Source organism: Haliotis cracherodii, unplaced genomic scaffold (assembly GCF_022045235.1).
Source record: "Haliotis cracherodii isolate W230 unplaced genomic scaffold, xgHalCrac1.p SCAF_2, whole genome shotgun sequence".
Taxonomy (NCBI): Eukaryota; Metazoa; Mollusca; class Gastropoda; order Lepetellida; family Haliotidae; genus Haliotis; species Haliotis cracherodii.
The window spans coordinates 18,847,733-18,873,235 of record NW_027266275.1 but is presented as its reverse complement, the minus strand read 5'-3'; the positions used below and the strand labels follow the sequence as shown (position 1 = coordinate 18,873,235).

General features: G+C 40.3%; 2 protein-coding genes across 2 annotated transcripts; both read left to right on the top strand.

Moving 5' to 3' along the window:
• Positions 1-2,521: 2,521 nt before the first annotated feature.
• Positions 2,522-4,324, top strand: LOC139467494 (uncharacterized). Its single transcript, XM_071249033.1, has one exon. The coding sequence runs from the start codon at positions 2,522-2,524 to the stop codon at positions 4,322-4,324; it is 1,803 nt and encodes a 600-aa protein (XP_071105134.1).
• A 922-nt stretch (positions 4,325-5,246) lies between these two features.
• LOC139468940 (neuropeptide SIFamide receptor-like) lies at positions 5,247-22,071 on the top strand. The gene is made up of 3 exons (XM_071251080.1): positions 5,247-5,692; positions 19,645-19,744; positions 20,494-22,071. Exons 1-3 carry the CDS (start codon positions 5,419-5,421, stop codon positions 21,287-21,289), a joined length of 1,170 nt encoding a protein of 389 aa, XP_071107181.1. The 5' UTR covers positions 5,247-5,418; the 3' UTR covers positions 21,290-22,071.
• The last annotated feature ends 3,432 nt before the right edge of the window (positions 22,072-25,503 follow it).

Sequence of the window (25,503 nt, the reverse complement as noted above, 5' to 3'; positions counted from 1 at the left end):
TCGGTTTTCAACATTCACCCGAACCGACCTATGCGGCAATATTGATCGTTCAGAATTTACTTTCAAGTTAAACACTGTATCGCCTACAGTTAGGTCTGGGACTTTTTCTCACTACTTGTTTATGGCGGTTACCGGTCCGCTACAAAGAATAAAACCCATGGATACATGCAGGTTCACAATTAGAGCAAACCCCTCTGAGCAGAATGGACTGAAAAACGTCAGTATTTGTAGCATATTCCCGTGCCTCCTTGTCAACAGGCTGCGGTTAGTGCCTTCTGTATGGCTCCCAGCACTGATTAGTTCTTATAAACGTCAACAGGTGGTGTAATCAAGCGAGGTCAGATTGGCGTTGGAATGTTACCAGTTTAGCATGCACTTGAGTGCAATAGTTCAAGGTGATGGACAATCTGGTAAGATGTCTGTGGCCATTCAATCGTTGTACATGCATGAGTACTTGAAAACATCGGAGGATGTCTTGTATGATTAAAAACTGTTGAATGAGCACATTCTCAGAAGGCACAATATACATATGTATATAGTTTTCCTATTTTAATTGAACCAAAGAATAACACGCCATCCCCTCCCCTAGGAATGCGACAAATTAATAAAACATAATTAAGCGTGCTTTACTATCAACAAACATTAGACCTAATTAGACTCATGTTAATGTCTTCGTCAGTAATTATTTAGAGTCGAAATCAGTTATTTTGAACCTAGTGGCACCGTGTTCTAACTTTGAGATATCCGGACATTCGAGATAACGAGGCATGAACACAATGTGGTAAGGCGGTCGGGACCGGAGAATAGGTTCGAGATAACGTGGTTCAAGATGATGAGGTTCGACTGTATATAAATGTATTGTATATTTCAAGGTGATTGATATCAAACTTATTCTTCACACTTATTGATGATTGTAAATGTCTTTGTTCCTATAGTTTCTTTACATTTCACGTGTATCTGTGTATATTTCTATGTTACCGTGCGCTTATCACTGTGTATGTAGCAGGTCTTGACAATTAGCTTATGCTCTGATAACATGCGAACAAAGGTATCACTTCTTATACAAGTAGATATAAAGCTTTGTACGACAATGCTCAGTTAAGCATTTTAGGACATTGTTTTCTACATGGTTATTGAGCTATCGAATGTACTAATTTTCATACTGTCACTCATTGTGGAAGGACAGTGAAATGGGGCCTAGCGTGGCCTTCAAGATTATTGCACTCATATAAAAACGTGCTGCGCGTGTACGTGCGTGCGTTAATGAATGCTGGATCTTCTATCATTTCGTAGACGTAACATGAAACGTAATATACGGTACGAAGCATCCGCCACTCACGCAATTTTCATAAAATAACTAAGCTGGGAAAGTCCAAGTGTCGCCACGTTTCCGTCAAATGGGTATCACGTACATGTGTCTGTAAAGTGAAGGCGTAATATATCCCGAAGCGCAGATCTTGTTAGTCACTCATGCCATTTCTCACGTTACATTTTCTCATCTACTTTTTCTATTTTGTAATAGCTTTGAAATAATCATCTGTGCTTTGGTGAAATCAAAACGAAGAAATGATGCAAGAATCATAGTCGTGTGATTTTAATCGAAACTAAAATTTAGTATGAACTGCCTTTGAGGAGAGCCTTGCAACATCTCAGTGAACTGTCTGCATATTTAAACGTTGACTGGTTGAGCAATCCTCCCGACTTGGGCAGACCCATGCTGATATTGTTTTTCGACAAATTTGTTTTGAAGGAATATATAAACTCAACAACAACAGTTCCTGTGACACCAATATTTTAGTGTATTCTCAAACAAGTAAAGTTTGGTTTTCAATATTGCAGTACATGTATGGAATCAAGTCATAATAACGCAACTGCTACAGAAAAGCATGCATTCCATTAAAAAGTTGACTTTTATGCAAGCCCTATGTATTTCACTACCCAAGAATGGGTATAGAACATGTGCGTTAACGGGATTCCATATGCATTATTTAGCATCGTGTTGACAACAACCACTCAGAACAACAACACAATTACGCAATTATTCTACATTACGAAATGCCATGCCTGTCCGAAAATGAGCGTCATTCGTATGCTTGAAGCAGGATCGAGTCATCGTGAGTTTGCAAGACAATTGAACGTCCACAGAAACACCATTTGGTGTTTATGGCAACGTTGGCAACAGACGAATGCAGTCAGAGACCATCCTCGGAATGGCAAGCCACGCGTAACCAATAATCGACAAGACAACTCGATTCGAACAACACCCTACGAAATTGATTCCAGCCTGCAACAGTGACTGCAAGAAGCATCCCTGGCCTTCGACGAATATCTTCACAAACCGTACGTCGCCGCCTCAGATGTGCAGGGATTGTCGCCAGAAGACCCGCCAGACGTCCCATTTTGACAGGAAACCACCGTCAAGCACGTCTACAGTGGTGCAGACGGTGTCTACCCTGGACGGCCAAGTAGTGGGGACAAGTTCTATTCACTGACGAGTCTCGTTTTCACCTCAGCCACAGCGATGGACGGATTCACGTACAGCGCCAACCTCGCCTACACCGTCATCCACACCAAAACCTCTTTCAACTACACCATCACCCACGCAACCTCCTCCACCTACATACTCTACACCACCACCAGCGTCCACCTCCTCTACCTACACCACAACCCGCCCCACCTCCTTCATCAACATCGTCACCCACACCACCTCCTCCACCTACACCGCCAAACACACAACCTCCTCCACCTACACTACCATCCGCCCCACCTTCTCCACCTACACCGGCACCCACATCACCTCCTCCGCCTACACCAACACCCATTCCACCTCCTCACCTTCATACTCTACACCACCACTAGCCTAACCTCCTCCACCTACACCACCACCCGCCCCACCTCCTTCACCTACATCGTCACCCACACCACCTCCTCACCTACATGTACATGCTCAACACCACCGTCAGCCCCACGTCCACCTTCTCCATCACCCGTCGTCCCACCTTCCTCATCTCCACCACAACCCAGAACACCTCTTCCACCTACATACTCTACACCACCACCCGCCCCACCTCCTTCACCAACATCGTCACCCACACCACCTCCTCCAGCTACACCACACACCAAACACACAACCTCCTCACCTACATGCTCTACACCACCACTAGCCCCACCTCCTCCATCTACACCACCATGCACTCAACCTCCTCACCTACATGTACATGCTCAACACCACCGTCAGCCCCACGTCCACCTTCTCCACCACCCGTCCCCGCTTCTTCGCCTCCACCACAACCCAGAACACCTCTTCCACCTACATACTCTACAGCACCACCCGCCCCACCTCCTTCACCTACACAAACGCCAATACCGCCTCCCCGACCTACACCACCACCTCCACCACCTACACCCCCACCCCCACCACCTCCTTCACCTACATACCCTACACCACCACCAGCCCCACCTCCTTCACCTACACAAACGCCAATACCGCCTCCTCCACCTACACCACCACCCACACCACCTCCTTCACCACATACTCTACACCACCACCAGCCCCACCTCCTTCACCTACACAAACGCCTCCTCTACCTACAACACCACATACACCACCTCCTCCACCTACACCACCACCCACACCACCTCCTCCACCTACACCGCCACCCACACCACCTCCTCAACTTACACCACCACCAGCCCACCTCCTTTACCTACACCGCCACATACACCACCTGCCGAACTACCTTATCCACCTACACCACCACTCACACCACCTCCTCCACCACCAGCCCCACCTCCTCCACTTATACCACCACCTACACCACCTCCTTCGCCTATACCACCACTCACACCACCTCCCGACCCACTTTATCCTCCTACACCACCACCCACCACCTCTTCCACCTACACCACCACCCACACCACCTTCTCCACCTGCACCGCCACCCACTACACCTCCTCTACCTACACCGCCACACACACCACCTCCTCCACCTTCACCACCACACATACCACCTCCTTTACCTACACCGCCACCCACTACACCTCCTCAACCTACACCGCCACACACACCACCTCCTCCACCTGCACCGCCACCAACTACACCTCCTTTACCTACACCGCCACACACACCGCCTCCTCCACCTGCACCGCCACCCACTACACCTCCTCCATCTGCACCGCCACACACACCACCTCCCGGCCCACCTCCTCCACTTACACTACAACCCACACCACCTCCTTCACCTATACCACCACCAGCCCCACCTCCTCCACCTACACCTACACCACCACCAATAACGTTAACCACCACCTTTACTACCAATAGGACAATCCGATCAACCTCTTCTATCTTCACAATCAAATGCAAAAACACCTCCACCTGCATACTCGCACCACCTAATTCATCAACATGTTTCTCACCGACGTCGCCAACTAAGTCACATATTTTACTTCCCTCATCACCATCATTGTTCTTTCTTATAGTTTGTGTGGTATTCAGGCCTACATGAAACGTATTAGTATTCGCATACACATCATACCATATATATATATATAAATATACTAGTGTTACTCCCTATTGACTTGCTGGTGATTCTCTCACCCTAGCTGTATGTTTGAACGTCCCATTCAACAACGTATTCAAAGCGTAGTTGCTGGTGGTGTCAAGGAGGTAATGATGCAGCTGCTTTGTAACTTTTATGATTAACAGAGTATCAATTACCTACTTTCAAACGCTGCATATTTCCTCCTATCATATGATCTTTCCTCGAGGAATTCAATCATTAAGAAAAGCATTCCTGCCACGGGCAGTTGTCTTTGAGAAATTGAGCCCCGGCTTCAAGCTTCCACGACTGATGACGAGCTTACATTTCTGGCCGTACGTTTAATTGACAATGAACCAGACGGCAGATAAGAGTAGAGTGAGGATCTAACGTTGCTGTGTGCAAAGGAGTGTTGCCAGTCACATGATGATCAGCGGCAGGCCGTCCACGCATGAAGGCGGGACTCACCAACAACTCTGCCACTAGGCATTGTGTGACATTATGCTGCCTGTGGGACAATTATGACTTTAGCACATTGAACCACACCATTCTTTATTATAACATAGCTACTTTCACCAACAGTGATATCGGAATTCAATTTAAATACTCCAGTTAAACAATGAAATGTCCTTATGGAAGTTTTCGAGAGGGCACTTTGTTTGCTAAGAAAACTGTTGTACCCCGATAAAACGTTATTCAACGGATTTGAAATCATTAACTCGAGGAGTGTTGGAACCAGCGCCGGCTGTTGAAAAAAAGATTATTTTCCGCAAGTGGCGCTTGAGTCGCGGACAGGCACGGACGTCAAACTGTTCCACCTTGGCGTCATGCTGCTAAGTAGTGGTTGCACAGATCACTTCCAGTAAAAACTTTCAAAATGGACGTCTATAATAACACTACTATTTCCTACGGATCTGGGGAGTTCTATGCTCTTGTGAAGCAGCCAATATATATGGTGGTGGTTTTATCTCTAGCATACGGGATGGTTTTTATATTGGCGGTCTTAGGAAACGTCTGCGTGGTGGCAATTATCTGTCAGGACAAACGGTTTCACTCAGCGACGTATGTGTTTCTGGTTAATCTGGCCATATCGGATCTCTTGGTGGCGATTTTCTGTCTCCCGATCACGCTAATGACGAACTTATTCAACGGTAAGTAAAGTGTCGTGTACAATCCATTAACGTTACTCAAGGCTAGACCAATACGTCTGAATGTGTCCCTGCACGACGCCGATATTGTTTCAGAGCACAGCGATTTTAACTTGTATGTTTAAGTATCACTATTCGGAAGTAGTGAAAAAGTTATGTCTTGTTCTGAAAACACAAACATAGAATGTTGGTAATAAAACGCGAATACTTGACGGTATGTTCATGTCTTAATCATCAGTAAACTCACTAGGCATTATTCTACTTGATATTCCCCATATAAGGCCATTATAACAAAAATCAATTAAGCCCTAACGTGATAGACAGGAATGTGTTATCACCTCTTTAGTGGCAAGCTGGCACGATATACTGACCTGTGAGCTCATTATACAGACAGATATTAGTTATTGCCTGCTAATGTGATCAATATTTGATATATCTCCTTCATTTATATGAAATATGGCAAACTAAGAACGAGATGTAGTATTAACATGAATATTTAATCGCATATTTCCAAGCTTTTATCATTGGCAATCAATCTAACTTCCCTTTTCTATATTTTATATTTACGCTTTTGCCATTATACTTTTAACAAGTAGGCATTTTTCTTAATGAATATCTTTTTGTTTTATGAATAAACAATGTATTTTGAAGCCAGAAATTCATGACAACATACAAAGATGGTGAGGTGAAATGGGGTACATTGTCGCGTTAAAGATTATTTTAACTGAAAAGCGACGTGCATGCACGTGTGTGTGTGTGTGTGTGTGTGTGTGTGTGTGTGTGTGTGTGTGTGTGTGTACAGGTGTGTACGGGTGTGTGTGCATGTGTGTGTGTGTGCTTGGCCTAGTCCTAATGCCAGATTGTTAGTGCCAGCTATAGTGAGTGGGTGAGTATGGTTTTACGCCGCTTTTAGCAATATTCCAGCAATATCACGGCGGGGGACACCAGAAATGGGCTTCACACATTGTACCCATGTCGGGAATCGAACCCGGGTCTTCGGCGTAACGAGCGAACGCTTTAACCACTAGGCTACCAGAACGCCCAGTGGCAACTATAACAACTGATATACCAAGCCGCAGTTATCATGGATACCCCACTCAAATACAGTATACTGACTACGAGCCGACCAGTTCTTGTTTTCGTTTTCCCTTAAGGCCAAGAGGGATTACAATTACAATCTTTTAAGATTTGACGCGGACGAGGATCGAACCACCGACCTTCCGCTCTCAGGGCAGACGCTCTATCCACTAGACCACGGAAGCAGTCCTGAATATGAAAATTCATAAAGAGCGATACCCACTTTCAAGGGAGATGAACGTAGTTGACAAAACAGACAAAGTTGGATTTGCAATATCTTCAAACTCCATTAAAGTTTCAGTAAATGGGTGACATTTTAAGACCCACTGGAACCCTTTTGACTAAAAAATCAATATTTACGATGACATATAGCTGCTGGAAACATCCTATTCACTGCAAAAGGTTAATGTTGTTGTGTGTATTAAACAGGATTAACATTCTCATTCAATTAACTCCAATTCATCCTTAACATCAAAGAACATAATTGCATTGTATCGATATTATTACTTCTCGTGGATGTCGCTCGTTGTATTATTAAACGTTTAATATTCTTTGAGGAGATCTTGAAAAGGGAATCTCCAAAATTTGATAACAGGTTGTTTTCTTTCAGCTCAGATTTCTTTAATACATCGAGGTGGGTATCTTTGTTGTTAAAACCGTAATATTGCTCAAAGTGGCGTAAAACCATATTACTCACTCATTCAAACTAACGGAAAGTGTCTGTCCACATATATCTTAGTTGCCATTGTATTATATAATCTTCATGAGGCCAACTCATACCATGTTCAAATCATATATATGTTGCAAAAAGGTTTCCAAGACCAAAATCTGTGTCTTTAATTCATATTTTACAGAGTAATGACCTTTACTCCGTGCTTTTCAACTTAGTGCATACTACGGGAAATGGGGACAAGTTTTCTCAGAAACTACTGACGTGAGAGGAATGAAAGTTTCCATGCTTATCTAAGAGATAGTTATCAATACAAGAGTTCAAGACAGATGCCTTAAAATAATTTTTACACAGTAACCGACCTTGATCCTCAGTGCACAGTGTCTGCATAGGGGACAGGTACTGAAGTTACTTCAAGGAAACTTCGCAAGCGTATCTTAGAGAATCTACATGTATACTTATCAAGAATTCTAAACCTCAAGAGGGCGAAAATTGGTGCCCTAAATTATTATTTCAGAGAAAGGTTGAACAGTTTTTAATTTTGTCAGATTTTCCCATGATATACATGTAAAACCACCCTAGTCGTTTTCCCTTTTTAAAGCTTATTGGACAGATATATATATTGAATACTATTCAAAGCGGTGTTAAACCCACATTGTTTGATAGGCATTACTTAGAAGTGACGGATGACAAGATAGACACAATTTTATGGATAACAACTTCTTTAATACTGTGAAAAGCGACGTTTCGGTATAGATCCTTATACCGTTGTCAAGCAAGACTATATGAGGGACATAGTACAAAATATATATAGTAGGTGGAGGATTAACAATAACAACAATTGCATACATGAGTGGGATACCCAACTGATTCACTCACTCATGGCGGGGAATAGTGATAACGCTGTTTTCTTGTTTAAGCACGATGTTGAGTATTGATTGGTATAATACAATAATGCATGTACGTGACTAACAGACCATACTCATTTAGGATGATGAGCTCGGAAAAGCTTTTAATTTGATTTTGATTCCGTATAACACGAGCTGACACGAGCTGGCGTGTATTGGTGCTTTATTACGTCGGTTTCTATCATGAAACATGTCAGTCAACTGTCAATGTCAAGCCATGCATCTGACTATCATGGTACCGGTGTAATGGTCAAACTTTCAAAGACACGGACTTTGATACATTTGATAATAAAACACATCTCATTTCAACTTTTAGAATAGGGCTGCTAGTTGGTGACGACAAAGGTGAATGCAAACACAGGTTATTTACTTACTTGTTTATGTTTGTATGTGTTTTTCTCTAAACCACCCACCTGACATGATATAATGAGATGTTTTATTAAAGATGAAACGTTTTTCACCTGTTGTAAAGATGTAAGATAAACTGAATCGTATTATTTCTTTATTGATAATTCATTTTATCGATACTAAAATATTAATATGAATCGTTGAGTACTTAGTATAACATAATTTGTACCGACATGTGCGCCCGTACAGATCATACTAAACAGTCCAGAGAGATGTTACTAGAAAAGGTTACAAACGTCTCTAGGGACATTCGTAAGGAACCGACTGTGACAACACTTGACATACTATGTTGTTAAGACTCTGTAACCAAATTTGGTTTTGGCTGGTGAGCAAATTCCACGCCGTGTCAATGTCAACAATATCGTCTCACACCACTAATAACGTCTTCAATTCGTGTGCACTGTAGGTACCTTATGTCAATTTAAGTGTGATACAATAACCTCAGACACTGCATTCTCTGTTGGGTGCGTCAATATATGCACAGGCGTGTCGACCTTTTGTCAGCAGACAAGAGTATTTCCATCGTCCTCATTACCATTGATGCCACGTTGATCTTCGGATGAGGGGTTATCTTGAGGACATGGTTAGAAGGCCACAGTACTATTAAGGACGGTATACGTACGTGTTTTTATGACCGTTTTCTCAACACAGTTTAAATGTTAAGTACCGGGAGGAGGGCTTAAGGCTTCACCTTTGGCGTGTTGAGATGCCTCTGGCGTGACCTGTACGTAGATGTACCCTGCTTTCACTGTAGTGTCCTCAACATTTCTTTTCTCTAGCTTGTCTTGCTTTGGACATGACATACGACATGTTTTGTTTTCATGTATCTAAGCTTGGTTATGAAAGTAGTTTGAGGCAAATGTGATTTCATGTCAGTGGACAAAGAAGTTTTGTTGTAAATCCTCATGCCATGGTTTCCTTGCTAAAACTAAATATTATGCATTGACTGTGTGTACTTGTGTCCAATGGTTATTTTCTTAGAAATCCGGCTACGCAAATAGTGATGTAAAACCACGCTAATTTCCATGAACCCTTTTTGTGATTTACGATCCACGGTCACAACCTTGTCTGTTATAAGTGATAGTCTATAGTTCACCATCAAGTAACTTGAATTCTCATCTCTAGCGGGTAATAAATCCATAGCTCTGGGCAAAGGATTTATCAGAATCAGTTCAGGAAGAATACATTGCCGTCTTTAGTCTCTCTCGTCACTTGAAAAAGTAAAATTCTTGCAACGCCCCCGTTGGAATACTAAAATAACTTAAGCACCCCATTGCATGTTTACCGTAAAAACAGAATAATGAAGATTGGTGTGTCATGGCTGGTTTGATGCTGGATGTTCCAGCAGTGTGTGTAGTTGTTTATCGATTATTTACATGACCAGTATGCACCTGTTTATGTCTTACTACACTCGCGTGGCCTATTGGCCTAAAGAGCTGCTGTTCGCTGTTGAGAGTTGCGTCCCATACTGTGCCAGGATCCTCAGGTCAGGGTCTCGAATGGTATATAAATCCTTGCTCATGATCGGGAATTACAAAAAAAGTGGTAAACTTGTAGGAGCTCGATAAACATGTTCAGATTTAATGTTTCAGTAACTGCACCTTGCGCAAGTCATTAAATTTGGTAAAATTTAAATACGTATGGCGTAATTTATTAATAAAAGCCATATGGTAATAACGTATTTAGAATACAGCCACATGTAGAGATTAATAAACCTGTCTTCGTTTGATCTCAAATATCGATTGCAGTCGAGAAGCTTAGAGGTAGAAATCATGAGTCATTCCAAGCGTTGCTTCATCCCCAAATGAAACTTACGTCAATGTACTATTTTTAGTGTCATTGCACCGAAGTCCTATCTCGTAGTTATAACGCTGGTGTACCATGAATAAAGTAAACTCCACTGTGACGTGTTTAGATCACGTGTTACGTTATGACTTCCAGCCTTTGGGTATCGCTCGTTGGCTTCCTTTTTACTGTTTAAGTTTGTTTTGAGAATCTCCATCCAAATGTTTGGAAATGATTTAGATCTACTGCGTGCACATTGCATTCCCAAGGAGGTTTATTTAAATCTTTTCATGTTTTTATCAGGATTATTATAGAAATTATGCATCTGTCTGTATAGGTAGGTGTCTTTACTTTAATGGTCTTCAGCAACCTATATTTGTTGTAAAAGGCGACTAACAGGATCGGGAATCCAGGGTCACTAACTTGGTTGATGCATGTCATCGTATCCCAATTGCGTAGATCGATGCTCATGATGTCAATCAATGGATTGTCTAGTCCTGATTCGATTATTTACAGACCACCGTTATATAGCTGTAATATTGCTGAGTGCGACGTTAAACAACAAACACAATAATATTACTTCTGGGATACATGTAATTAAATACTTCACTGTGCGTGGCTTTAATGAATATATATTGATTTCGTCGCTATATGCCTGAAATTTTGCCGACGCCAAGCTTGATGTTAAATAACTCACTCTCTTATTGTTACAGAGCTACGAATAAGAATATTCCTTGGTTATAACGGGTTTTTCTAATAATCAGCGTTTAATGTTACCAGTAGTGGTCGTCAGTATATGAAAAATAATATACGTAAACCCCAAGATGCATCTTATCATTATTGGAATCGTTTTTAAATTACTTCACTGCTCCGGAACTAAAACAACATCGTGTTTGCATCTGTTCGCCTATTGATTAAAAAGGTTGAGCTAACATACTGTTGACTAAACAATGAATTCTGGAACTCCCAGTTCACTGTGTACCTGATTCAATGGCAAGATTCAGATTAATACTGATGTATCACACAGGCTGCAACCGACATTCTTAAACTCTCTTTCCAGGACAGAGGAAATTAAACACACTCCGATAGCAGTAAATCGGAAAAATAAATGAACTAGAGTTAGTCTCCAAGTCAAGGACAAAAAATTCCGACTGGCGCTTCGGCTTAATATGTTCGCCTGTGACAATACTTGAAACACAATCATTTGGCAATATCATTATCTAGTGTGGCATCGATTGCTGATATATGGATGGTGTTTTGACCCAGACACGAAACGCGCTTATAGAATGACAATGGACAATTCGATTACCAAAACAGTGACATAACTTTATGTTGAGGACATTCCCGAATTTGACCGATCAGTGACACAAACGTATGTCCGATGCAATTCCTATTTTGACTTGTACATACAAGTATGTTCCTGAGGGTTTTCAGGCAATTCATTTGCCTTTGCATGTGTTTGTGACGGGTACCACCTGCGGGGCTGGATACGCTCGCCTATTCACCTGGCATCAGCACTATTAATTTCACGGTGATTGATATAGTCGGAATCGGAAATTGACTTTGCTTTTGGCAGAGATTTTTTATGAATATGGAAAGAGTTGTGTCACTTTTATTTTCAAGTACAATATGACATGTTTTAACATTAAACATTATCGATATCTGCCAATGCTGAATTCAAACTCTTAAAGATGAACTGCATCATTTGGATCTCAAACTACAGAGTCATTGTTCTTAAGTATTTTTTTATTGACAAAAGCGAGAAAACCCTTTCCATACCAAAAAATATCTGCTGAAAGCATAGTCTACAGAACGATTCTGACTATATGTACATGATTAATATGTATTTATGAATCGGTGTCTAATAGTGATGACACCAGGCGTTCACCGGTGGTACCCATCACAAATACATGCACAGGCAAGTCACATATTTACTTCCACAATCACGGTAATAAACGGTTAAATTAAAAAAGAAAAATTTGGTAATGTCCTCCACTAGTCTTAAAAAGAAAATTGCGTTCAAGTAGCTTAGAATGAGATGCCCGCTTACACGAGAAAAAAAGATCTTTCAGATTTTAATGTTTGCTGATCCGAATCATTTGCGATTGCAAAGTCCACACAGTGAAGCAAAATATGCAAGGATAGATGTATATTTGTATTAAAGGTGTATTTTTCCATAGAAAAGTCTTCAAAATAATGTCACTCTGATGAAGGTCTTTGAGTTAGACGTACGTATTCACAGAACGCTGTGGCATAATGCGAAGCCATTTCGTTCAAGATTACTACATGAACATCAATCAACTTTTTCAGCAAATGATATGCTACAATGGTACGCATTTACAGTTCTATAAATACCTTGCTTTTCAATCTTAGCTCCAATTGAAACCACACTTCAGTGCTGGGTTATTCTTCAAGTTTGACATTTTTGTTCATTTGGAGCGCCAGACGCAAAGTACATATTCTCGTCAATGTTACGTGTTAGTGTATTTAAGGATAAATACTCCATTCTTTAATTATATTTAAACAAATCTGTCATAAGCCCGATGTTTACGAGGCAGTGAGGACGCGGGTGGCATTTTGCTGAGCACGGATGCATCTCTCAGTTGCGTTCCGGAAACGTGTGATCGTGGGTTTGAATCTCGGTTTTCCTTGATTATGTTTCTTGGTTCGTCAGCATAATACCAATGACCGTAGGTTTAACCAGGGTGAAAAACGTCTAAGACGTTAACAAACGGGATACTCCGATGAAAAGACACGGAAATACAATGTGGTAGAAACACAGAGGTAGTTCTCCGTTTCTGTGAAGCACTATCGCCTCTGGCTCGAGGTATACAACCTTACGCAGGACGCATAAAATCATATGTACCCCGAGTGATACCATTACAACGACATGTTTTCATATGACATTGTAAGAGATTTAAAACAAATTCATAATTGAGAGAAAACAGTTGTTAAATCGAGCCGAGGTTAACTTGAGCTACATTACGTGACTTTCTTTGCCTTGAGAAAAGCGTGCGGTTTTTTGCTTCGAAGCGGGGTATAAGGGATTTATTCTCCCTGTCAAAAATCCACGACGGGAACTCTATGCACGAAACTAAATACAGGAAGTGGCCATATTTGGTGGTGGTGGTGGTGTGATAATGTGGGCAGACATCTCCTACCCTGGAAATGTCCTTCCCATGATGCAACAAGCGAACATCATTTTCCAACAAGACATCGCCCGACCTTACACGGCAATACTGACAACAGCCTTTGTCAGGAATCACAACATCCAGGTCCTACGATGGCCATCCAGGTTTTTAGATTTAAACCCAATCGAACATTCATTGGATGCACTGGATCAACGACTGCGAGCACGTCAGCAACAACAACATAACCTCCGACAGTTAGCACAATCACTGCAGATAAATTGGGTGAACATTCCCAAGGCCACAAACTAAGACAATGATCACAGTTGGTATAAGTAATCCAATTAAATTCATTATTAAAATACCCTGGATCTTCCAGCTTAGTAGTTTCATGTAAGTGCTGCCATGACTCTTGACATGTTAGATATGGTAGGTTTAAGACAAGTCCAGTATGAGGAGTACCTTCTACCGTTACCAAAGCAAGACAGTTCCAGTTTTGCCTCAGATCAGAACTGATGTTTATCTCCTTGAGAAATGGACTGTGAGAACATACCTTTCTTCCCTTCGGTGTTGGAGAGGGCAAAAAGATCGTAGCTTACTTCACAAAAGATCAGTTGCATACACTTCAAATAGCAGATACCAAATACATGGCCAACTATTCGAACTTTTGTAAACAAATCTAGAGCAGCCATGGAACCTTTATCAATTTCTAACAATCAAAAATCAAATAATATCAATACGATTTTTTTATTTTTTTTTTAAAAAAAAGACATTTTATCAATACTAAAACTTGCAATGTGTGCCCTACTCACACACATGACCAGGTCAGCCAAAATTGCTATGGCGGAAGGCGTCCTGTGAGGAGTGTGGCGTTAAACTGCTACAACCAATCAATCTTACCTGCCGCAGATTGTTTAGCCATAGATATGTGCATCAGCAGCTATTTAGGTCGTAAATTTTTCCCCTAGCCAGGGTTAAAAAATGACTTAGAATTTGCAGTCATCCATGTCGATGAGCCCGATTTTCCTGATGCTGAAATCAGGGGCTGTTTGTTTCACTTCAGTCGAGCACTAAGGCGAAGGGCCCAAGATTTAGGCTTGGCTGGCATGTCCCACAGTATGTTTCTCAAGACATGACAACATATATCATGAAGATTATCTTTGCCTTCGTGGATGCTCAAAAGCTAACTGTGGACAATAAAATTAGTGCCCATCTTATGCATACGGGCCTTGTCCAGAACACATACAGACAGTGCGAATTGACTATTTCGTAATCAAAGCGAAAAAAAGAAATTTCTGCTGGAAGCAGTCCATTGTATGATTCCAACTATATTATGAGCATGTGTTCATGAAACACCATCAACCAGTGATGACACCAGGTGTTGGCGAACGGTTGAGTGTATGCTGCCCCACCATAAAGCTGTTTCGTAAAGAAATTTATTACGAGGAAGCAATGTCATCACTTCATGAAATCTGTACACAGCAGTACGCTTTGTTGTCGACGTCACTCCATGTTATAAGGGGCACACATCAGACGTCAATTGCCTGCTTGCAATGTCATCTCGCAGTTGCCATCGATTTCCCATCAGCCTGACCCGTGTATGTTCAGAAACGTATGAAGAAGGTCATACTACAACAAAAGTGTCGGTCATTTGAGCAATAATTGACGTTAATGCAGGCGAACAAATTATTCTTAGAGGCGTAAAATCATCTTGAGAGAATCCCCGACTATTAGGCATCGTGACTTCCGATTCCACAGGGCTGTAATTAATCTGATACTGGCATGATGTTTTGAAGCAAGCCTTCTTAAGTAGGATTGAGCTTCTGAGCAACGTCAAGGGAGCACTGGTGCAGAGAACAACCTACACAACACGTCCACTTGTCTCGCTTTTCCATGTACTTTTGATATTTTCATAAGGCTACATGTTTTCTTTGGGTCAGGTTCGGCCACAGACACCTCGGGAAACTTCCGGGTCAGAATAGATCCACAGTAAACTATGTAGGTCGTAAGAGGTGACATAATAGATCGGATTGTCAAGCTCGGTGACCTGGTTGACTCTTTGTCATGGTACCCCTAAGGTGTGGTAGGTTGTTTACAACATCAGTCAATACATTATCAGGTACACACTCGATAACGTACAGGCCATCGTCATATAGCAGGAATATTTGCTGAATGCGGCGTTAAACAACACGGGCGGGAAAACTGGAAGGCATCCAATGCATATTATGTATCTGGAGAATGCATTAGATATTGGCTTCGCTTGTTGAGCAGTACCTGCACCATCGTTATAGAATGTTGCTATTTGTTATTAATCGCGACTTGGCAACACATGTTAATATTACAGTATATAATTTAGATATGGATTTGGTTCCGTGTGGATTAAACAGAAAGGTGATCACAATGCTATATTCATGTCTGTATACGACCATTGAAAGACTGCATCAAAAGAATGGTGGCCATTAAATTGTAAAACAATGTAAAGTACGTTCTTACTTAAACGTCATCTTGATTGTGAAAAAAATATGTACACTTCTCTTGCTGTGAAGCATACAATGGAAGACATTTGGACGTGGATCTAATGATTTTGGAAATCATGAAATGCGCAGCGGTTCTATAATTTCATCGATAACGATATTGTGTTACGATCGTATATATGTAAATGTTGCAAAATAAATTGTAAGGCTTCGAGAGCAATTGTAATGTACAGTTTAACTCGAAAGCTTAAACTATCAAAAGTATGTATTACTATTGATGCGTTTGGCCTCTGATTCAGAAACATCCTGTCTGTCAGTCTGATACATGCATGTGTTGATTATGCGCACTTCAGTGTTTCGAACATTGCGTTTGTCCCAATTCCAGGATAATAGTTTACTGATACAGAAGACCCGTGAAGATTCCGGGGTAGAATAGGTCTCCCAGCAACCCATACTTACCGTAAAAGGCGACTATGCTTGTCGTAGAAGGCGACTAACGGAATCAGGTGGTCAGGCTCGCTGACTTGGTTTATACATATCATCGATCCCGATGCTCATGATGTCAATCACTGGATTGTCTGGTCCAGACTCGATTATTTACCGACCGCCGCCATATAGCTGGAATACTGCTGAATGCTGCGTTAAATAAACAAACAAACTGATACAGAAAGTTCGTTTGTCTTCTCGAAAGGAAAGTTTGGGAACTTGATTACATCACACAGAAGTCAAATGGCTGGACTATCCTTTTTGCCATATGAGTTATGTTACTACATAAGTAGAGCGCGGATATCACTTGTTCAATAACTTTATCCATAACCAGTTGAACTTCTAACATATGATATACTAGTAAATCCACTCAACCTTTTAATCAACATGCACTTTTATATATCACCGTGGTATATATCTAGTCTGTGATACATCAAAATATTTCGTAAATGTCTGATTTTCATTTCTATGTATCACTTAAACGTTACGTACACAATTCAGTTATGATATTATTTGATGAGGTCTATTTAATATTTAACATAAACACAAAAACAAATTTGATTAAAACGATTTGAAAGGCGCTGAATTTAATTATTATATTATAAAACCAGCATAGTTACGGCCCAGTGACCGCACAGCTCCCCTCTCCTAGAATTGTCCGGCTTCCTCATCAAAGTCTGGCATTCGTCGTTGTCCAGTTTGTTTACCGTCATTGTAGGAGAGTTATTGACCCATATATTTCATTCTCTAGAGATTTAATGGCACACTTCTATCTTGTATTGATTTGATATATGTTATTTCATATATGTTTGCTTACTTATTCATGTGTTGGTAGTGTGTTTTTGTGACTATAATTTTCAAACAGGATTAGCTAGTAATTGTACATATTTCTCATTTATGTATGGTCATTTTTGCCACCTTACACCTGGTTGTAAATCTTAAGTGATAAAGTTGGACAGCTAATGGTCAACGCTTTATTTTGGTACTTGCATTTTCCGTGTTGGTTTAGTAGTTAGTTTGCTAGTGGGGTTATCCCGATGTAATGAAACACACTTTGTTAAGCTCGCCAGGCTATTGCATATCCCGGCTGACCAGGATAGGTTGTCCTCTCCGATCCGCACGTGCGTATAAAACCCTTGTCAAAGTTATGTGTCTTCACCTACAGGTTTCGTAAGACAGGAGAGTCCTTCGAAACTCGGATTTGGTTATTAAATGTTTGTCTAGTTTAGGTCAAATACCTATTTACTATTGTAAGTCAAGTTACTCTTTTGGTCAAATACCCATTTTTACTGATTGTGAGACAAGATACTCCTTAGGTCAAGTGTACTATATCTTTGGGAAGTTTGTAATTTCCTTACACAGTCTAAATGGGTGAGTTGTACGTCTATAAGACTAGTTTGATATTTAGGCGATTTCCATCAATTTTTAGTCCAAAGGACTTACGTTGGAGATAGGCCCTCTGTGTTTATTTCCCGCTATTTAACCCAGCCAAGGTTTTCTCTCATTAGAGTGTTAGTTGGTTGCAGCCGACTTTATTGGCTGTCCATGAATCTTGTCAATATCTTGTCAGAGCGTTGTTTTATCCATCCTTACTTTATTACTGTTAGACAGTTGCTCAGCTAAATCAACTTGTTTATTTTCTCTGATTTAATTAATCTTTGTTCCATGTCAGTGTAAGTTTGGATTTTGGTTCTACATAGTGTCGTCTATTGATACAATTAGCTACCAGTACGAAACATGTTAATATGTTCGCACGTTTTCATTATTACTTTATTCTTCTGGTTCTGGTTTCTGGAGCACAGCTCCGTGACAAGCATTCCTGTCTACGGTCAAAATAGTTTCCTCATTATATTCTTAGTCAAGTATAGGTAGTCACGCAAGCAATGGTATCAGGGATGGTATCTATATCGATTCCACTAAGGCGTCAAATTCGTGCAGGTCCTTGAACTAACATGTAGGTTGTGTCTGACGAATATGCTAAACTGAGGGGCGAAAGTAAGTATACCGAGTCTGTTTTTATGTAATTGAAAATTGAAAGAACTCTTGTTAAATTTGTTGATGGCTATGTAACCATCAATCATTCCCGCAACGGTAAGTAAAAAGGTAATCAGTGGCTGGGTAATGTTATGTAAAAATAAATTGGTTCAGAGAAGAATGAGGAAAAAATGAATTTACAACCATATGAACCCTACCATATTTGAAATGCAAAAAGCAAATGTATTGATTTTCAAAGATAAGATGTCTAAGAGTTGTGGATTATGAGAAACATTATTTTGAGCTTTTAAAAGCTTTAAATCAAACTAAATTAAACAAATCAAACTATGTAGAAGTATTTCTGAATGCTGACAAAGCGCCGGGCACAGGTCTTTTTGAGATGTGATATGCTTTTGGAATATAATGAAAAAATCAACTGAGAGATATATTTTTGTTTGCCCCTCAGTATAATATTTTTCACCGAAACGTCAGATATGATAACACAATTCCTTGTTTCCTGACCCACACGTACATGTTCTTTCCAAAATTTGTCAAATGTTTTACTGTCCCTCCATGACATCATTTTGCAACAAAGTGAAAGTTACACGTAGATTTGTAAGTCATACGTCTTAATTATTGTTTTCAAAACGCTCAGAATCATGTACATATTCTTAAAATCCCATTCTACAGCAAGGATATTATGAATTAGGATATTTTGGAATGGGTATTCAAGTCACAGTACTTGTTAGCAAAAGAAGGTCTTAGCCAGGAATGTGCTATTCACGTCACAATGTGTCTTGTGAAGTTTTAAGGAGCCTGTGAAAGCACATTATCTATCTATTCCCATATGAAGTTTGTGAATATTTAATTTAAAAGGAAATCATTTCCAGTAGCAAAGTGGACAGAGGATATCAAACATTAAGAATTGTATGTCCCTCGCTCCAGTTAGCTACTTTTAAATCCGCATAATTATGACATCGATAATTGGACTGATAAAGTGTGATTACCTCATTAATACTTATATCAATTTATTGACTGTTCACAGGATGGAGGTTTGGAGCGTTTATGTGCAAGGCAGTCCCGTACCTACAAGGAATTTCCGTGTGTGCGTCGGTCAATACTTTGGCAGCAATTGCCTTAGACAGGTATGTAAAGTATAAATTTTAAAATACTCAGTTCGCAATGGTTCCAGCGTTGCCTATTTTTAGACAGTCTGTAGTACACCTCGTTAATTATTGATTTGCATACTACAAAATATCAAGGTATATTCACCAACGTTGAGACGCCCTTGAGTTATGACTAATATGAAGTTGTTGATTAATTCCAAGACATCAAACATTCATTCTATACGTGCTGGCTTTGGGGTAATTGCTAGAGCAAGCCATAAATTATTATTAACACAATTATTACCGAAAACTGTCAACCATTTAGACATCAAACAAGATACTTATTATTAGCTGTAGGTAACATCCTGCTAAAAGAATAACAAAATGTATAATTTCGTCAACCGATAATGTTGCTATGATAATTATGAAGCATGATATGAGATATGATTTAGTTTGGTCATCACCATCACTAATAAACGTATGACGTATTCACACACATGATCAAGGATTAGCCTATTTGATATGATGGGAGCGACCGATTTATCTTTGGAAACTGGGAATTTCGGTCCTGGCATGATTTGGTTACGCCATAACATACATTATTTCAACCAGTGAGCTGGACATCATCAAATATGAGTTCCTTTATTATTGATATACATTTACTTCAGCCTGAAACATGTTAATGTATCAGATACACACATATTTCACGCAGATATGACAGAGTTTCCGTTGTTGTAATACATGGCTTCTTAAAATTCATTTGGTAATATTGGTTCTCTCTATTTCAGATACCTTGCCATTTGTTATGTGTTCAAATTCAAAATGACAATGCGTATCGCACGCATGATATTGATGGTGGTGTGGATGTTGGCCTTATCCATCATGGTGCCGTGGGCTGTTTACTATACCCAAGTAGACTACCAAACAAACCTGCAGCTACTATACGTCTGTATCCAGCGCTGGCCGAGACCTGGACAATACAGAGAGTTCTTCCTCGGCGCTATCTTTCTTTTCTGCTATGCTATTCCTCTCAGCTTCATTGTTGTTTGTTACTCCTTCATTGGCATTAAAGTATGGAACAGAGACGCGCCAGGTATTACAACAGAACGGGGGGTCATCCAGAAATCAAAGATCAAGGTTGTGAAAATGTTAGCTGTGGTTGTGTTTCTCTTTGCCTTGTCCTGGCTTCCTTTGTACGCTGTTACTCTAAGGCTATACTTCTTTCCACCACATGACCTCAGCGATGAGATGAAGACAATCCAGGACTTCGTGATCCCTCTTGCTCAGTGGCTGGGCACATCAAACAGCTGTATGAATCCTCTCGTGTATTGCCTCTTCAGCAAGAGGATAAGGGCTCGAATCCGACTTATGCTAATTTGCGCTTCTTCATCTGACCGCCATCGCTCCCTGTTTAGCCATTATTATTCAAGCACACGGCACATGACGGTGGACTATTCAAATGGTCAAGTAAAACTGGCTTTCAAGCGATACCAGTCGAACGTAAACGGCGAGTTTTGTAACAACATCAGCAGTAGTGATACGCTTCATGAAGCCAAAGATACTGGATCCATGTCAATGCTCTGATGGACTATTGAATGATCAAGCGAGAATTGCTTATCTAAACCACCCATTTAACGTGAACGAATAATTGTAAACCTGATCAGTAAAGGTGATACATTGGATGAAGCTACACGCTTTGAGCTCAATGTCAGTCCCATGCTGTCTCTCTCAAGTGACCCAGTGAACTGTCAAAGTTATCGTGGACGATTCTATTGATCAGCTGATGCAGCCTTCAAGTGAGACCCATTAAAGGTCATCTGATACTTCCGTAACAATCAGCAGCCAGAAAAGTACAGAAACTGGATCTTCGTCACAAGCTATGTGAGATGGGCCTCATCAAGGATGCATATTGAATGGCGATGCAATGATAGACTAAATCTAATCTATTGGACAAGTTATCACTGTCAACTGATATTTTTGTACCAACAATGGACCCGTACTACAAAACGATCGTAGTGCTGCGACTGTCGTAACTTACATATACCCGAATGTTAATGTATAGAATAACGGCGGTCATAGCGCTAAGATCGTTTTATGAAACTGATCCATGAAGCAGTGATATCCTTCAAGCGTATTGGACTCGTTTATGCTGATGATGTTATGTGTTTACCACATGTGCATGATTTCATTGTACAGCGTGTGACAGATCTATTACTTTGCAGCCACTACGTGTCTCCGATGAATGGCTTTGTTTTAACGTTCTGTTGAAGTCATCTTTGTGAACTGAGTTGCTCGTGTTGTATTATGCATGGAACATTCAAAGAAAATATGATAACATATTCTATATTTTGTAACGGTATTTTGAATTCAGTGCTTCTTTACACATTGTTAATGGATATGTGATACAAAGCCTAACAATCCTATTCATGATGCATTATTTTGGGATTCTGACACCTCTACATCACTCATTTAAGATGATAAAAATATATAAATTACAACTTTCCTCGGTGTCGTGATGTATTCCTACCAATCGAGTTTATCTTAATTAACATCTGAGTTCAAGATTATGACATACATGAAGTGTAATATCTTTACCCTCTGTTGGAAATCCCGGGGGGCTTGATAGCCTTGTGGTTAAAGCGTTCGCTCGTCACCCCAAAAGCCTGGATTCGATTCCCAACATGGGTACAATGAGTAGCGCCCCATTCTAGTCTCCCTGTCGTGATACTCTTAAATTTCTAAAAGCGGCGTTAAACCATACACACTCACAGTTGGGAGTCCAGGTCAGAATGCGTCCCGAATACCAGATGCTTGTCATAAGAGCCGATTACAATGGGGATCGGATGGTTCCGTGGGTGTTATTGTACCCTAACTGGTTGCGTCGTTACTCATACATTCAACTATTGGCCACCGTGATATATATGGAGCTGATACGAGTCATTGCTTGCTGTAGCATAAAGCAACACTCAAAAGAACCTCTACTTGTTATATAAGAAACCTTATGAACACCGACATTTCAAGTCTTAACCTACGCTTGTTACAAGAATTATGAAGACAAAGACCACTCTCACTATTGTCAAAATTATCGTCTGTACTATAAACTAAACTATAGACGTGCGTATGAAAGAAGGACATGATTTCAAGGAGAATGTGATGAATTTGAAAATATTTAGCATAGCCATTTCCTTGTGTCTTGCACTTTTTTCACAATAACACAAAGTGATATGATTCTGGTAATTTGAGATATAACCCATGTTTCTTATGAAATAGGATGAAACTACATGTTGTTGAACACGTTCGTATCTTCGTGCCGCGCTGTTTGAATAAAACTTTCTGTAAAATCGGAATATAACTATAAACCGATTTTACAGAAAGTTTTATTCAAACAGCGCGGCACGAAGAATTTTCAAATTCATCACATTCTCCTTGAAATCATGTCCTTCTTTCATACGCACGTCTATAGCATTCACTTAAGAAGACAATGTAACTTTGAAAACCAGCCTCTAACACTTACGAGATCACCGTAATGTTGAGCAAGAAAACGGTAACTGCACAAGTTTTCGAACAAAATTGCATCTCCCAGATACGTCTAATGAAATGTTGACTGGAAGCAATTGTAGACTTTCGTTATCCAATACTTTTCCTAAAGTAATTGGATATTTGATCTGAATGAACCTGATTCGGATGAGTATATACCAAGACATACGTCTATGGAGACTTCAAAGAAAACCGTTTACTAATTACAAAGGATCCAATACTGTAAATGACGAAAAAAATATTATACTGTCAAAGTTCGCAGAAGATATCAGATTGAATATACATCCTTGCATGTGCATGTGTATGGTTTAACACAACTTCAAACGTAGGTACCGAATTTCTTTGATTATTCCGTCGCCAGAAAACATATCTTTCCTGACGCGGTCTACACCATACATCCTGGTTCGTGTGTTCACTATCACGCCCGTGATTATTGAAAACAGTCAGACAGACATTATATAACACTGATACATTGAGTATTTGTAATGAGGAGTAAAGTAACGATGGTACGACACAAGTGTGTGTACCCCTCTCAAAGATGATCTGTTACTCTTTGCACGAGAATCGTTTTGGTTTCCTAATTTAGTTAATTGAAATCTAGGGCACATCAAAACATCAACCTCAGTTTCAAATATTTAGAAAACCTCATTTATTTCAACAATACCAATACAAATGAGTATTTCACCTTATCTATCCACCATAGATGGAAATCATAGAAAAACTGAGAAACTATATGCAGTGACGGAGCTATGCATGGAAATATAACATGATGGGAACCCTTGTAACAAGCTGTGTGAGTGACAAGATGAATGACTTCGATTTTCACATCGTGAATATCCCTTTCACGTCGACTAATATACCATTAGCTCCAGCTTATGGCGTCTACATTCCCATTTGCTTGGGTACTTAAGAGCATGTACACATTTTGCTTACAGCTTTGAAATCATGGTTTCACCTTCAAAGACCTGGTCAAGTCATTCCAGAAAGTTTATGGTTCAGAGGATTACTTAATATGGCACGTTGTTTTTCAACGTGATGTGCGATGATTTTTATTACACGGAGCTTGCACACCTTCTAATATGATTATTGCTTACTGGCACTTACTTTAATGGTATAGGGTGTTGTACCGTTCAGTGTAAGATTACCCAAACTTACATGCAGCAATACAAAGGATTGATATTATTTTTTTGTAATAATTTGCTTCTATTTAATCACGTGACTTGAAACAGTTCACATGCACTGTGGGACCGCGTTACCACATGTACATACAGCCGACGTTCGGCTATTGTGAGGTAATGTGTTTTCTGTCATAAAAACTTTTGTTACCGGTCTGAAGCAGCTGCAAGCCATGAAATACTCTGCTTACCGAGTCGGTTGCACAACATGGTACCGCAATCGACGTGAATCGACGGCCTGGAGTGTGATATTGCGTCACTGTGCGGTGAAAATGAAGGAAGAAGAGCGACAGCACAGAGCAAAACATGTACATGTGCTCATGAAACTCTTCAAGGATTGCTCATGCCTGTGTCCATAGAGAGCCATATTATAATTCCTAGGGCACCAAAGCCCGCCTTGGATAACAGTTACTTTTAGGCTGCTGTGGCAGGAAACAGTGGTGTGCATATGTATGGGAAAACCCCGAGGTCAAAGAGATTGTTGACATCATCTAGCCATATTTCTTCCCCGGTAATAGCATTCAATTATTCGACAACTTTAAAGTTCTACAATCAATAATTGATGTGGATGCGCCACCTTGCTTGAAAGTCATGAACGAACGATGTTACCTAGGATACGTTAGTTCACAGGACTAATTTGAACAACGTGGTGAACTCAAAAACTACAGGATAAAGTACAGTCGGCACCTTTGATCTTTTAGAGAAACACCTTAGAACTATAAATTAAGGACGACCAGTGGGACCGCCTCACTTGTTTCGTATTTAGATATACATAAAAATTTCGAGTGACAAAAACCACAAGACCGTGTTGACAAGAGGGATGTCTTAAACTTCGATTAGTCAACCGTACCTTTATGTATTAACATAAACCCAGGTGCTCCGGCCTTTGGTGTCTACATTTCACGACTATTGAGGTGCAATATTAATTAAGCATGCTCTCTCTGCTACGATTTCAGAAAGCGTCATACGCGTGCTGCTTAAAAGTTGTTTAATCAGAGCTAAAACATTCGAGGCCTCAGTAAAGCGTTCAAAACGTTTTACGGTAGACATGTGGAGAACATTTCCATATTTGAGGCATCAATGACA

What these genes read in the sequence shown, in the direction of transcription:
- LOC139467494 (XM_071249033.1), top strand. Translation starts at nt 2,522, where the DNA reads ATGGACGGATTCACGTACAGCGCCAACCTCGCCTACACCGTCATCCAC.
- LOC139468940 (XM_071251080.1), top strand. Translation starts at nt 5,419, where the DNA reads ATGGACGTCTATAATAACACTACTATTTCCTACGGATCTGGGGAGTTC. An exon ending in AATGACGAACTTATTCAACG is followed by an intron (nt 5,693 to 19,644) that starts GTAAGTAAAGTG and finishes GACTGTTCACAG; the next exon opens with GATGGAGGTTTGGAGCGTTT. An exon ending in GCAGCAATTGCCTTAGACAG is followed by an intron (nt 19,745 to 20,493) that starts GTATGTAAAGTA and finishes TCTCTATTTCAG; the next exon opens with ATACCTTGCCATTTGTTATG.